At 56.1% G+C, this 12362-nt stretch overlaps 1 protein-coding gene across 5 annotated transcripts in view; it reads right to left on the bottom strand.

Annotated features, from left to right (window-relative positions):
- The window catches only part of AJAP1 (adherens junctions associated protein 1), a 190571-nt gene extending 188343 nt beyond the window's left edge, over window positions 1-2228 (bottom strand). For all 5 annotated transcript variants that reach the window (XM_027580002.2, XM_027579966.2, XM_027579981.2 and 2 more), the window contains exon 1: window positions 2095-2228. In XM_027580002.2, the coding sequence (XP_027435803.1) occupies window positions 2095-2123 (29 nt within the window). In that variant the 5' untranslated portion in view covers window positions 2124-2228. The remainder of the gene's footprint in view (window positions 1-2094) is intronic.
- Between the last annotated feature and the right edge of the window lie 10134 nt (window positions 2229-12362).

Below are 12362 nucleotides of genomic sequence, written 5' to 3'. Positions count from 1 at the left end.
GAAGAAGTGCGTTTCCAGGTCTGGAGCAAGCAGTCCCGGCTTAGTTACAGTTACCCTTGCCTGGCGTGATGGGAAAACAACACAGACCCTCCCAGCAAGACACCTGTGCTGGCCAGGGGATGGCCCTCACAGATATGACAGATCTCTCTCCTGTCAGCCTCCTAGATAGGTGACAGCTCGTCCTTAGAGGCACACTCACAGAAAATCTCTTGTGCTAACACTTAAGGAAAAAAAAAAAAAAGCAAAAGGTCAGACTTCAAAATCACCAACAGAACTATTTCCTACAGCAAAATCCCAAGGAGATCTCACTTGGGGATGCTTTAGAGGAACTGTTTTAGTGAATTTTGAACCAACAGAGAGGTTTCTTTCCATAGCGTTTACTCTTCTCTTCCCCTTATCAAAATGTACTAATCTTTCAATCTAGCAACTTAGTAATAAAAAAAAGAAAAACCGGTAACTTGCCAGCAGTCAGTCAGGAACCAAGCAGCCAGACAGTAGCTCAGGAAGCATCTGGGAGCCAAAGGTGCACCCAGAACCAGGGCTGGGACCTCCTGATCTTTCCAGAGGGCCTCCGGGGCTGGCTGAGCCTTGACAGGCGCCATGGCAGGGCACCTGGAGGGGTCACCAGGCAAGGCTGCCCTCGCTCCATTTTGTCTGCGTCCCAGAACAGGGAGCTTAAACCTTATCTAGTCCAAGCACACTGTATCGATTCAGGCCACGCCAATACCCAACAGGATCCGCTTCACCATTAACCTTTTAAAGCCCACACTTGGCAAATAAGACCCAGCCACCAGGAGAAAGAATGCCGCTTTCCAGAAAAAGGAGGATAATAACATTTGACAATTTTCACTAGATATTTTAAACAGTCTTTACCCCGGGGATGGGGGATTGTCTCATAAATCAAAGGTAGCTAGAGAACGCGTGGCGCGCTCTGTCCTCTTCTGATTTCTCAAAATCAGGACGCGCACTTGAGTCTCCTTTCGGCTCACTCCCCCCAGCTTTGATGGGGCGGCGATGGGGGCGGCTCAGGTAGCCGCTCCAGCACCTAGCGGCCCTTTTCTCCCCAGCACGGGAGCGCAGTGCATCCCAGTGGACAAACTCGAGAACCGCACCGCTTTCTCCGCCTCCGCCTATGTCCTCCTTGCTTTCGGTTGCAACCCGGGACCCAAAAACGCACCAGTTCCGCGAAGCCCCCTGGCAGGCGGGCGACGGTTTGGAGGCAGCCTGCCCCGCCAAGGAGACAACTATGCACTACTGAGCTTTACGCCGCCCCAGGCACGGGTTGAAAGCCCGAGCTCCACAGCAAGCGAGCAAAGTTTGCTGGAAAGGGTCTTCCTGTGTACCCCTGGCGCCGAGTTCCGGGCTCGACCCCCTGGTTCCAGGGGCCCTGGAGTCCGGACTCAGACAAGCCCCGGGGCGCTCCCGCGGGTGTTTGCGTGAGTGAGTGGGTGGGTGGGGGGTGCCCGCCCGCGCTCCCCCAGAGCCCCAGCGTCTCCCGCCCCAGCTGCCCGCCAGCTGTGCGCGCCCGTCGGGCCCGGAGGTCACCGGCAAACAACAGCTGGATCGGCAGCTGAGAGCCCGGGAGGCCCCTGCTCAGCCCTGGGGCCCCGAGGAAGGGGAAGGGAGGGCGGAGTGGCTGTTTGATTTTGGTTTCCTCCAACTCCGCCTTCTAAGCTCTCGCCGGGAGCCGGGAGCCGGGAGCCGGGAGCCGGGGAGCTCTCGCTTTCTCCGGCAGCCCCCGCCCCCGCCCCGGGTCCACGGCCCGCCGGGCCCCGGGGAGAAGGCTTGCCGAGGCGGCAGGCCAGGACACAGCGCTGCTGGTGCCGGGAGCCGCGGGCTTGCCCGGCCAGCCCCGCTGCACGGGGAGCTGGGGCGGGCGCCGCTGGCCCGACCCAGACGCGCGCAGCCCGGGAGAGCCGGCCGCTCCCTGCGGGGCCGCGGAGCTCCGAGCTCCCGGGGCCCCTTCTGGCAGCTAGCGGGGAGCGGGGAGGGGTCCCTTTATTTGCAACGTTGAGGAGAGCGCCGCTTCAGCCCAGCCCGGCACCCACGCACCCACGCACCCACACGCACACCCGCGCTGGCCGGGTCGCTCACCTGAGTCCTAAAAGCTGTTGAATCCACATGGTCACGTTTCGGGGAGCGGAGCCTCAGACCTTGCTCGCCCCGGCCATCTGCGCGGCGCCCGCGCCCGCTCGCTTCCGTCCCGCGGCGCCGGTCTCTGGCTCTCGGTCCGCCGCCGCCCGCCGCCCGCCGGCCGCGGGGCGCTGAGCGAGTCAGAGCGCGGCCGCGCGGGGCTCCATGCCGGCCGGCGCGCCGCCGCCGTTGGGGCGCATGGCTCAGGCGGGGCGGCCCGCGGGGGCGCACATCCTCCGGCCGGGGCGCGGGGCTCGTCGCCCCTCCGGGGGCGAGCCAGCGAAGGCGGCAGCGAGGCGGGAGCGCCCACGGCCGGCCCGGGAGGGGCGCGCTCCGGCGCTGCGGCCGTGCGGTGAGAGTCGGAGGAGACGCGGCTTCGCCCTCCGGGGCGGTGGGGAGGGAGGTCGGGCGGCGCCGCCGCGCACGGTGCGTGTCTCGTGGCGCGGCTCTCGCCTCCGGTCCGAGCCCCGCGCCGAGGGGGCGGCGCGGTCCGGGGGTGCGGGCGGCGGCGACGCGGAAGGACGCGGGTCGCCTCCGCGCGCCGCCAGGTCAGGGGGCTCTGCCGGGGGTGCGCCGCCGGCCGGCACCGCTCAAGTTGGCCGGGGGCTCCGTCTGAGCGCTCGCTCTGCAGACGGCCGCGGCGCCGGAGGCCGGCAGGAGGCGGGCGCGGGAGGCGCGCGGGGCGAGGGCGCCGTGGAGCGCGGGGCGTGGGGACGCGCGGCGGCGGCGCCGCGCCGAGGAGGCGCGCGGGGATCCCGGGGCCCCGCCGCCCGCGCCCACCGCGCCCGCCGCAGAGCCGCCCGCGCCGCTCGGCCGCCTCCCTCCGCGCGTCTGCCTCTCCGCGCGCTCGCCCCCGCCTCCCCGAGCGGGTCCCAACTCCGCCCGCCCGCCCGGCCCGGCTCACGTCACCCGCCTTCTCCGCCCCTCGAACTGGAGCCCGAGCCCCCTGCCCGGCGCCGGCTGCCCCTCTCTGCCCTGCGTCACCGCGCGGGGCTGTGCCCGGCCCCGGCGACACATCAGGAATGGTCCCCGGCCGCCCCTTCCCCACCCCCGGCCTCGTCCCAGTCCCCACCTTGGGAAAGGCTCGAGAGAGGCCGCGGGCTCGGATTGGACCGCCGGGCGCCGCCGGATGGTGTTGCCACGGTAACCGGATGGCCTGCGAAGCAGTTCGAGGTTCCGACCCATTTACGGGTGCGCGGGGTGGACCTGAAGCGCTAATTTGGGGAGGGGGCGTTCCCGAGGGAGCACTGGTGGGGGGCGCCCGGAGCGAGAGGCTGCGCAGAAAGTTTCCTCCAGGCGGAGCTGCACCAGAGGCGCCGCCAGAGTCTGGGAAGCGGGAGGGTCCGCTTCTAGGGGTCCCTCTTTTCCCGCCTCCCCGGCCCCCCGCCTTGGGCCCTGGCGGAAGAAGCCCCGGCGTCCCAGGTCAGAGCTTAGCACCTTCTGCCCCAACCCAGCCCGGACCTGAACGTCCAGGCTCCCACAGCCCCCAGGGTTGAGCGTCAGGCAGCAGCCGCTGCCCGGCCGGGCCCCCGCTCCCGAGGAGTCGCTGAGTTCCGAGTCCTCGGCCTTCCAGACTCCCGCCACAGCCGGTATCCCGGCCCATTCCCATCCCAACACTTCCCTTTGCCTTCCGGGTGAGGCTGTATTCGCAGGACAGTGGCTGGAGGAGGAAGGGCCCTCCAAGCGGGCCTCTCTCCGAAAGAAGTGACCTACAGCGAACCGCTCTGCCCACCAGGGAAAAAGCCCGCAAAGGCCCGGCTGTCCACTCGGTGCCCTCGAGGGCGCTGCACAATTGCAGGCCTTGGGGATCACCTGGCGCAGCTCTTCTGTGGCAAGCTCGGAATCGGGCCCAGGATTGGAAGGAAAGTTAACTAACGCCAGACCTGACCCATGCAGCGGCCTCCCTTAGCCAAGCACTGGAATCACCCCAGTCTTGTGAGGTCAGCACGAAGACCCCACTTGGCTGGTCAGGCCTCCCTGAGAAGGGGCAGTTTGTGGTGGGGCAGATCCAGGCCCTGCGTGGCTGGGACTTGGACTCCCAGGCAGGCCCTTCATCCCTGTGCTTCGGGTCTTTGAGAGCCATAGGGGTCTACTCCACCCAGACAGCAGGTGCGGGTGACCTGCCTCCCCGCGAAGAGGGCAAAGACAGGAGGCAAGGAACCATGGTGGCAAGAACCCAAGGTCTGCCGCGAGCCGACGATCCTGTGCTGTTTACTGCCTGAGGGGGCCTGAGTGCCTGATCTAACTTCTCTGGCCCTGTTTCCTTCTCTGTAAGATGGGTTTCATTTTTGTGGGGAGTAAATGAGCTGGCCTCACGCACAGCGTCACTATTAGGGTTCAAAGAAGCACCAGGCTGAGTCAGCACTTTGCCTGCCTGGCCCTTCCTGGATGATGCCCCCCCCCCGCCCCGGAGCCTACTCCCTGTGGAGTTTGGGGGAACAGAGCCCACCACGGGGGGCGGGGGGGGGGACCAGGAGGTACTGGAACAACAGGCTGGGCCCAGGATAGTCGGGAGAAGGGGGTGAGCACTGTGCTGCCACCTAGCGGGACAAAGTGGGGGTGCTGCAGGAGGGAGGCCCTTTCAGGAGCCAGAACAACCCTCTAGTAGGCCCCTGGCCAGGTGGCGTTGGGGTGTGGGGGGACTTCCTGATCCCCTCGGTTCTAGGGACCCCTTCAGCAACTGTGTGCAAAGTGGGGACCTTGTCTCAGAACGTTTATAAATGCATACGCTAAAGGGCACTAGGAAGAGTTATTAGGGAGTCACTTATATTGCAATGCGTCATCAAACTATTAAAACCAATTTTTGAAATAGCAATGTTTGTTCTTTAATGTTATGTCAAGTAATGAGTGGGTGGATCTAAAACATAGCGCCATTTAGAAGTGGAGATATGCAGCAATGGTATTTTGAGACAGCTGAAATGTCGGTCCCGTGATAGGGGGGGGTACCTGCAGGTTCCGGGTTTGAGAGCAGGTCACAGGGGCTTCGTGCCCCTGCGGCCAGTTGCCTACACTTGTGATGGAAGGAAATGCTGGATTTCAGTTGGAATTTGCAAGAAGAAACATATCATTTTTCCCCACCCATGTATAAAGATGCCTTGGGTTCTACCTACATACCCTGGGGGTCCCTGGACCCCAGGTATGAGCCCCTGGCTAGGCTAGGAAAGGAGTGTGTCCTGGAAGCAGCAAGGAAGTAAGCTGGCAGAAGTAACAGGAGAGGTCAGAGTCTGAAAAACACAGTAGTTGTTCACCAAGTGAGTACAGGCCTCTGTCATCTCTGGGGGCGGGGGCCTGCCCTCCGTCCCACCCAGACCAGAGCGCATCAGTAAGGACTAGGGCACACTAGAGTTCCCTTTTTCCTCTGGGTGCTGATAACTACAGCACAGCTCCCTCCGGAGAAAGCACCCACCTGGTATTCTGTTTGTTTTTATATTTTTCTCTTGATGAAAACATTGTCGTTTTTTACATGCTGTAAAATAATAAAACCAGGACTTCTATTTCACCATTAATGTAATTGATTTCCTGTACTTTGAGGCCATCTCACATTTCTGACCTTTTCATTTGCCTCCTCTCTTGGGAATTGGGAGGGTGGGCGGATGTCATCCCAACACATGGACTGTCACACACACACACACACACACACTCACACACAGGCCTCCCAGCTTCAGCAAGTGCAAAAGGGAAGTTTTCAGAGGTAGCCTCTATAGAAATCTCTCCCAGCCCCCTCCCCACTTCTGGTTGCCACCCGCCAGTCAGGAGCAAGCCGCACCCTGAAACTCTAGAATCAGCGTGCAGCACACTGGTCTCTCTGAGGCCTCTCGCCTCTGCCCTGCCCTATTTTCCCAACCAAGGAGTCTGCTGACCCCCTGCAGGTGGTCCTTTCTGAAGCTCTCTTAGGCCATTTACCTAATGGCCTTCACAGAGTCGACTATTTTTAAAACCCATCCAAAGCCAAATTGAACTGCCATTGTTCATTTTTCTCCCAAGGAGGTAAATGTGTCTTAAGCATGACATCTGATTAAGTAGCTAAGTTTGTGATTTTAAATGGAAGGAAAAATGCTGATTAAAATTATTATAGGTTTCTTTAAAGCATTCACACTACTATCTTCTCTGCCCCTGCCTTACTAACTCCCCCACACAAGAAAACTTGTTTGTGATGGGGTGGGGGTGGGGAATGAACTCCAAGTCACTTTTCCTTTGTGGGTGGGGGAGGTTAAGTACCCAGACTTTGGAATCCCTCTCCTGTCTTCTGAGCTGCAAACTCCAGCTGGGTGCAAGAGCGACGCTGCCCTGTCAGGGGCCAGAGAGAAGCCGAGACTCCCCCAGACAAAGTGACTCACAAGACAGTCAGCCCACAGCCCAGGGCCAGCAAGAGAAAATGCCCGGTCTCTCCTGTCCATTCAAACAGGCTCGTGCATCTGAAAGAGGAAAAGTTGCTCCCTCCACTTGGTCTGAGCAAGTGATGGACTCTGAAGACAGGTGGGAAAAGGGCCGCCTAAGATCTTGAGCTGGCCTAGGATAGAGGAAAAAAAACCATTTCAAGGCTTTTAGGGATTCAATGTGATGACAGGTTTGCTTCTTCTATTTAGATGGGCAAGAATGACAAGAAAGAGAATTAATTTGCATTGCAAAATAAAGTGACAATTTGAACACAGTCCCTTGGCAGTGTGGAGTCTGGAGGTCTGGGGCCTGCAGCTGGAGAGAAGAGGAGAAGGTCCAGCGGTGGGCAGAGGCATGCAGGGAAGCCAGTTGGAGCTGGGATGCCCCTGGGGGGGGCCACGGTGCCTAGTTGTGTCCCCATATTTTCTCGTAACTATGGCTGAGCCCAAAGTCTGAGGGTCTTGTCTCACATTGTGGTTCTGCTCCAAGGCAGTTGTGATCCTGTGAAAGTATGTCAGGGGGTGATGAAGAGGGTGGTGTCTGCTGTGGGGCAGGTCAGGGTGGGGGAGAGGCAGTGGGCGGAGCCGGCGGAGCCAGAAGATGGGAGGAAAATCCCCTTCCTCTCTCATACTCCAGAAGACACCGGACCTTGAGAGGTAGAGGGGAGGGGTGCTGGACTTCACAAAGTACTCGGGATGGGGCTCATTTGGATATTAAGGAAGAGAGGGGAGGGGAGACCGGGGACATGGGAGATCAGATCCTCGGTTGTTCTGGGGGTTGAGTCTCTTTCTGGCACCCAGAGTTCCAACACCTGGTAGTGTAGGAGGATGAGAGGATGGGTTCATCCTGTTGAATGAGCCCTTAGCACATACAGAAAGGACCAGTGGGTGAGGATCCCTGGACATAAACGTGCCTTGCTGGAGAAGCTCCTGAAACAGGGACGACCGCACAGGGAAGGAGGTCTGACCTGGGAGCGGTTGCTGCCACTGGCTGGTCTCTGGATGCCAGTGTATCTCCACTATTGATGTCCCTTCCCAGTTGATTCATAAGCCACATCAGTCAGTGAAGACTAGATTATGTTGTGTCAAAGACAACCCACAGAGAGCTCCACGGCTGAACCCAACAACGGAGGTCAATTTCTTGTTCTTGTTCATGATCATCAACAGTTGCCATCAGCTTTGCTGTACACGTTGTCTTCATTCTGGGACCCAATCTGAAGGAGCTGCTCTTACCTGAACATCCCCAGTCACATACCACAGGGCAGAGTCATGGTGGAAGCTCACCGTGGCCCTTAAAGCTTCTGCTGGGAAAGAACACATGTCACTTCTGTGCACATTTCACTGGCCAAAACAAGTAATGTGGCCATGCTGACAACAGAGGCTGAGGACACAAAGAGCTCACACAGGAAGGGAAGGTGACACCTTGGATACTCACACAGTCCCCTAAATTTACCAATCTATGTCAATGATTCAAGAAGATAGTTTGTATTTCAATTTCACAGAGACCCTAAACTTGACAATGCCAGAATCTGTTCAAAGGAAGGAGCATGTTTTCTGGCAGGCATGCTGAGTTTGCCTACCTTTCCTATCTCCAGACTCTACAGAGATTCTTGACTTTGAAGGCTGGGAGGACTCTGGACCTGATTGCATCACCCATCCAAGAGTCAGGCACCTGACTAATGCTGGAAACACAGAGGCAGACACTTGTCAACTGCAATTGGGTCGTGGGGGTGATTTGCTTACCCATAGCGATAGCCATGGTCAGATAATGCATCTTTGGAAGCTATGCTTCTGTCTAGAGGGGAGAGCTGTGATTAGTCAAGAAAAATCACCATCATCATGAGCATCATTTCATTATAGTCACCATCACCATCATCACCATCAGAGGAAAAGTTGCTCCCTCCACTTGGTCTGAGCAAGTGATGAGCATAGTCGAGCATAGTCACCATCACCATCATCACCATCACCGTCATCATCACCATCTCCGTCATCGTCACCATAACCATCAACTTCAAGAGTTTTATTAGTAGTTAGGATCTACTAAGAGACCCCTTCTTAGCACACCAAAAAGCATCTGACCCTCCTATGACCCCTTTTTTGGCCAGGGATCATCAGGCCCCTTTTCCCCAAGCAGAAGTTCAGGTGACGTCAGGGATGCTCACAGCCAATCTCAAGAGTAATCAAGCAGAAAAGCCACTTCCTCTAACGATGCCTTGTCCAAGCTGTTATTCTCAGGCTTGAAGAGGCTTCCGGAACATGCCAAGGAGGGAGGAAGACATGTCACTTATTGAGTGTCCTGATGCAGAGCAAATACCCAGCTGGCTTGCTCTAGTGTGGCCTGAAATTCACCCCAGTCTATAAGCATCAGCCACCATGATGAAGTTTACATTTCTAATCTCATTTAACCACCACAACAATGCAGAAAGGTTGATAATATCATCCTAGCTGAGCCGAACATTTAAAATATTAAGCACTATGCAGCTTGAACACTGGAATGGAGTCTGGCTTATGGCCATGGAGCCAAGCAGGGGTTCTGGGTGAGGGGCTGAAGCAATATGAGGTGGTGCTAGGAAAGTTCAGGGGCTGTTTCCAACTGGCATGTAGAGATTTCAGTATTGTAATATTGTAATATTTGGGCACTCTGCCTAAATCTCAGGCCTGATTACATAGGTATGTACATAGAAGTAGTTCAAAGAGGATTGTCCAAGATCACCGAGTAGGGAAGGGATGGCTCTGTGATCCAGACCCAGCTGGTCAAAGCCAACACTCTCTTTAGTGGATCACATGGACGACCCTTCAGGCAAAACCCTTCTCCCCCATTCTATTCCCCACTTTCTGAATATGTCAAAAAGCAGAACCTGGTAGGTAGCATGGTTCAGGACAGCAATATCCAAAGAGTACCAGTCATTGCTCTGGGCCATTATATTCTTAAAGATAGTATAGGTGGTCCCCGGATCGCACCTTTGAAACTGTGCTTGTATGAAATGTGCACTTTTGTTTAGTCTTCTGGGGAGTGTGGCTGCAATTACATGCTGCTGACCCTCCGACATCCATTCTCTCTTTCATCCTTAACTAACAGAACTTATGGTGGTGGTTGAGCGGGGGGGGTGACAAATATGCCAGGCCAAAAATGCATCTATCCCAGCCTCTCTGGTATCTGGGGTAGCCCGTGACAAAGTCCTGGCCAGCAACACGCAGGCAGACATTGCTTGATAGGACTTCCCACAAAGTTCTCTGGGAGAGGGCTGACCCTCTAGCACACAACTTTTGCCTTCCTTCTTCTCCTTACTCCTGCTTGGAATGCAGATGGGATGCAGGAGATGCAGCAGCCATGTTGTCAACCTGAGGTGGCAGGTATGTGGGTGGAAGCTACAAGCCGAGAACGCCAGAGTGAATGGACAGAAGCACTCTGGGCCTCCGCAGCATCGTGGACATCCATATGAACCTACCTACAGACTCTCTAGTAGGCAAGAAAGATAAATCAGTCTTAGTTCAAGCTACAGTTTATTACAGTTTTCTACAAGTTTTGGACAAATGTAATGGAGCAGGTCAATGCTTCCCTTCAAGGCTGGGAAACCCCAAGCACAGGCCAAGCTTCTTCTCAACGGTCTGGGGAGGAATTTTACTATCCCCACTAAATGTTCTAGTCAAAGAGGGGGACAGAAATCTGGAATCAGCAGGCTGAACAGAGACATACCATGTGGGTTTCATGTCCCCCACTGTGCATCCTGAGCCATGCCTACCTCACCAATGCCTAACGGGCATCTCTTGTTGAGTTCTGACCTGGGGTGGGGGTGGGGTGGAGCCAAGGATTCCTCGGCTTTTTGTTCCAGGGTTTCTGAAGTCTTCACTGAGAGAGCAGACAAATGCCGAGTCTCCTGGGAGACAGCGACTCCTGGCTCTGGGCTTGACGTCTGGTGCTCCCGAGCTCTCCTTTGTTGCAGGAGCCAACAAAAGGCTCTGGAGAAGGCAGCACAGATCTGCCGTGTCTGGAGCAGGTGTTTAAAAGCTGAATCAGGCCCACGGCTTCCCAAATGAGCTTGAGGAGTTTCATTTCTCCCGGCTATATAAAGTGAGGGTAGCAATCCAGGATCTCTTTTCGTGGAGCAACTGTACTAGAATTCCTCTCCCCACCACCCCCGGCAGCCCCTCCCACTCACCCATGGCAGAGATCTACAAAATCAGCATGGACACTTGTATCCAACAAGAGGAAGCCCATGGTCGTCAGAAGAACACCGTGTTTGTTTAAGAAACAAGGAATTCAGGTCCTGCCTCCAACACTTAGCCATTGTATGAAGTCAGACCAGTTAGGTCACTTCCCAGACTGGTTCTCACATCTTGAAAGTGGGAAGTAAAGGGGTATGCCTTGGTAGGTTAAATTAGATGAGCTCTGGAATGCTCCTCTGTGTTGGGCCCTCATGGTTGCCACTATTAGGAAGAGGCCCACGGTCAGCATCAACTACTCATTAACCTTTTCTTCATGCAACAAGCATTTATTGTGCAAGGTCCCAGCTGCCAGTTTGTTTGTTAAGTTAAACACACCTGATCTCCACCTTCATAGGACTTATAGCTCAGGATGGGACTCAGATGATAAACAGGTGCCCAAGACACAAATGCGTGACTATCCTTCGACAACCTTCTGAAGGCCATCTGCTGGCCCCTGTCTGGTGCTCAGCCCCAACCCTGTTCTAAGCTCTGTCTGCTCTCAGGGGCTACAGCCTGAAGCTATATTCCCAGACTTTCTTCCTGCAGGAGCATAGGATCCTGTGAATGGCTGTGGGGGGATCGTGTCCAGGTCTCAGAAGAGAGTCAGCAGAATAATACTGCAGGAGAGCAGGTGCTACGTCCACGCGTGTCCATAAGCGTGATACCTTCCTCAACAGGAATTGAGTGCCCGCCTACTGCAGACAAGAATCTGCTAAGAGCTGCGGGGGGTGTCAGTCCACCTGTGCCCTGAGAGCTTGGTGGGAAGAGCATGACGCATGCACATGTGGGTCAGCTTCCCTTCAGGCAGAATGCCCAGCAGGTTAGGGTCAGTCATTCTTAAATCCATCCGCTCGCTTAGCCAGAATGTATTCTGTAACTGCTGGATCAGGCAAGTGAGGTCTGCTCAGGAGGCTCTCTATTTCATTCCAGCAAGTTCCAGAAAACCTGGACTAGACAAACATGCCTTTGGAACCTGGACTTGGGATTAGGGGCTGGTGAGGTTGGACATTTGCCATGCCCAGATTCCCCGGGGCCAAATCTCAAGCCCCAAACATCCAGGGGGGATGTTGTCGTTAAACCCTCCAATCAGACCATCCCCTATTAAAGGTTGCTTGAAAATGGGGAGAGGGGCAGCCGGCCTCATCTGGGGGAGGTGGGCATTGCAGAGGGAGGCTCTCAGCTCTCAGGGCTGCTGTCCCGGAGTAATTGTCCACCGTGCCCCATCTCCCCCTCCAAGTGTCCCAGTTTGGACTGTATATTTTGTGCTGACCCAATCAATCAAGCATTCCCACATCAAAAGCTATCAGGCATGGGGAGAGCCCACCTGGAGGATATAAACTACCAGGGGTCTTAAGAATGAGGAGGGAAGGCCCACACAGAAACTTGCACATGCACATTCATGTCAGCATGATTCACAGTAGCCAAAAGGTGGGCACAACCCCAATGTCCATCAACAGGCAAGTGGGTAACAAACGTGGTCCACACAGTGGGATAGTATTTAGCCGTAAAAAGGAATGAAGCTCTGACTCAGGCCACAACATGGATGAACCCTGCAAACATTATGCTAGAGAAAGAAGTCCACGTGCTATTTATTGATGCGAACTGTCCAGAGTAGGGAAATCTAGAGAGACAGAGAGCACTTTGCTG

This window comes from Zalophus californianus, chromosome 4 (assembly GCF_009762305.2).
Source record: "Zalophus californianus isolate mZalCal1 chromosome 4, mZalCal1.pri.v2, whole genome shotgun sequence".
NCBI classification, from domain to species: domain Eukaryota; kingdom Metazoa; phylum Chordata; class Mammalia; order Carnivora; family Otariidae; genus Zalophus; species Zalophus californianus.
The sequence above is the reverse complement of the archived record's forward strand: the minus strand, read 5'-3'. Positions and strand labels throughout refer to the sequence as shown.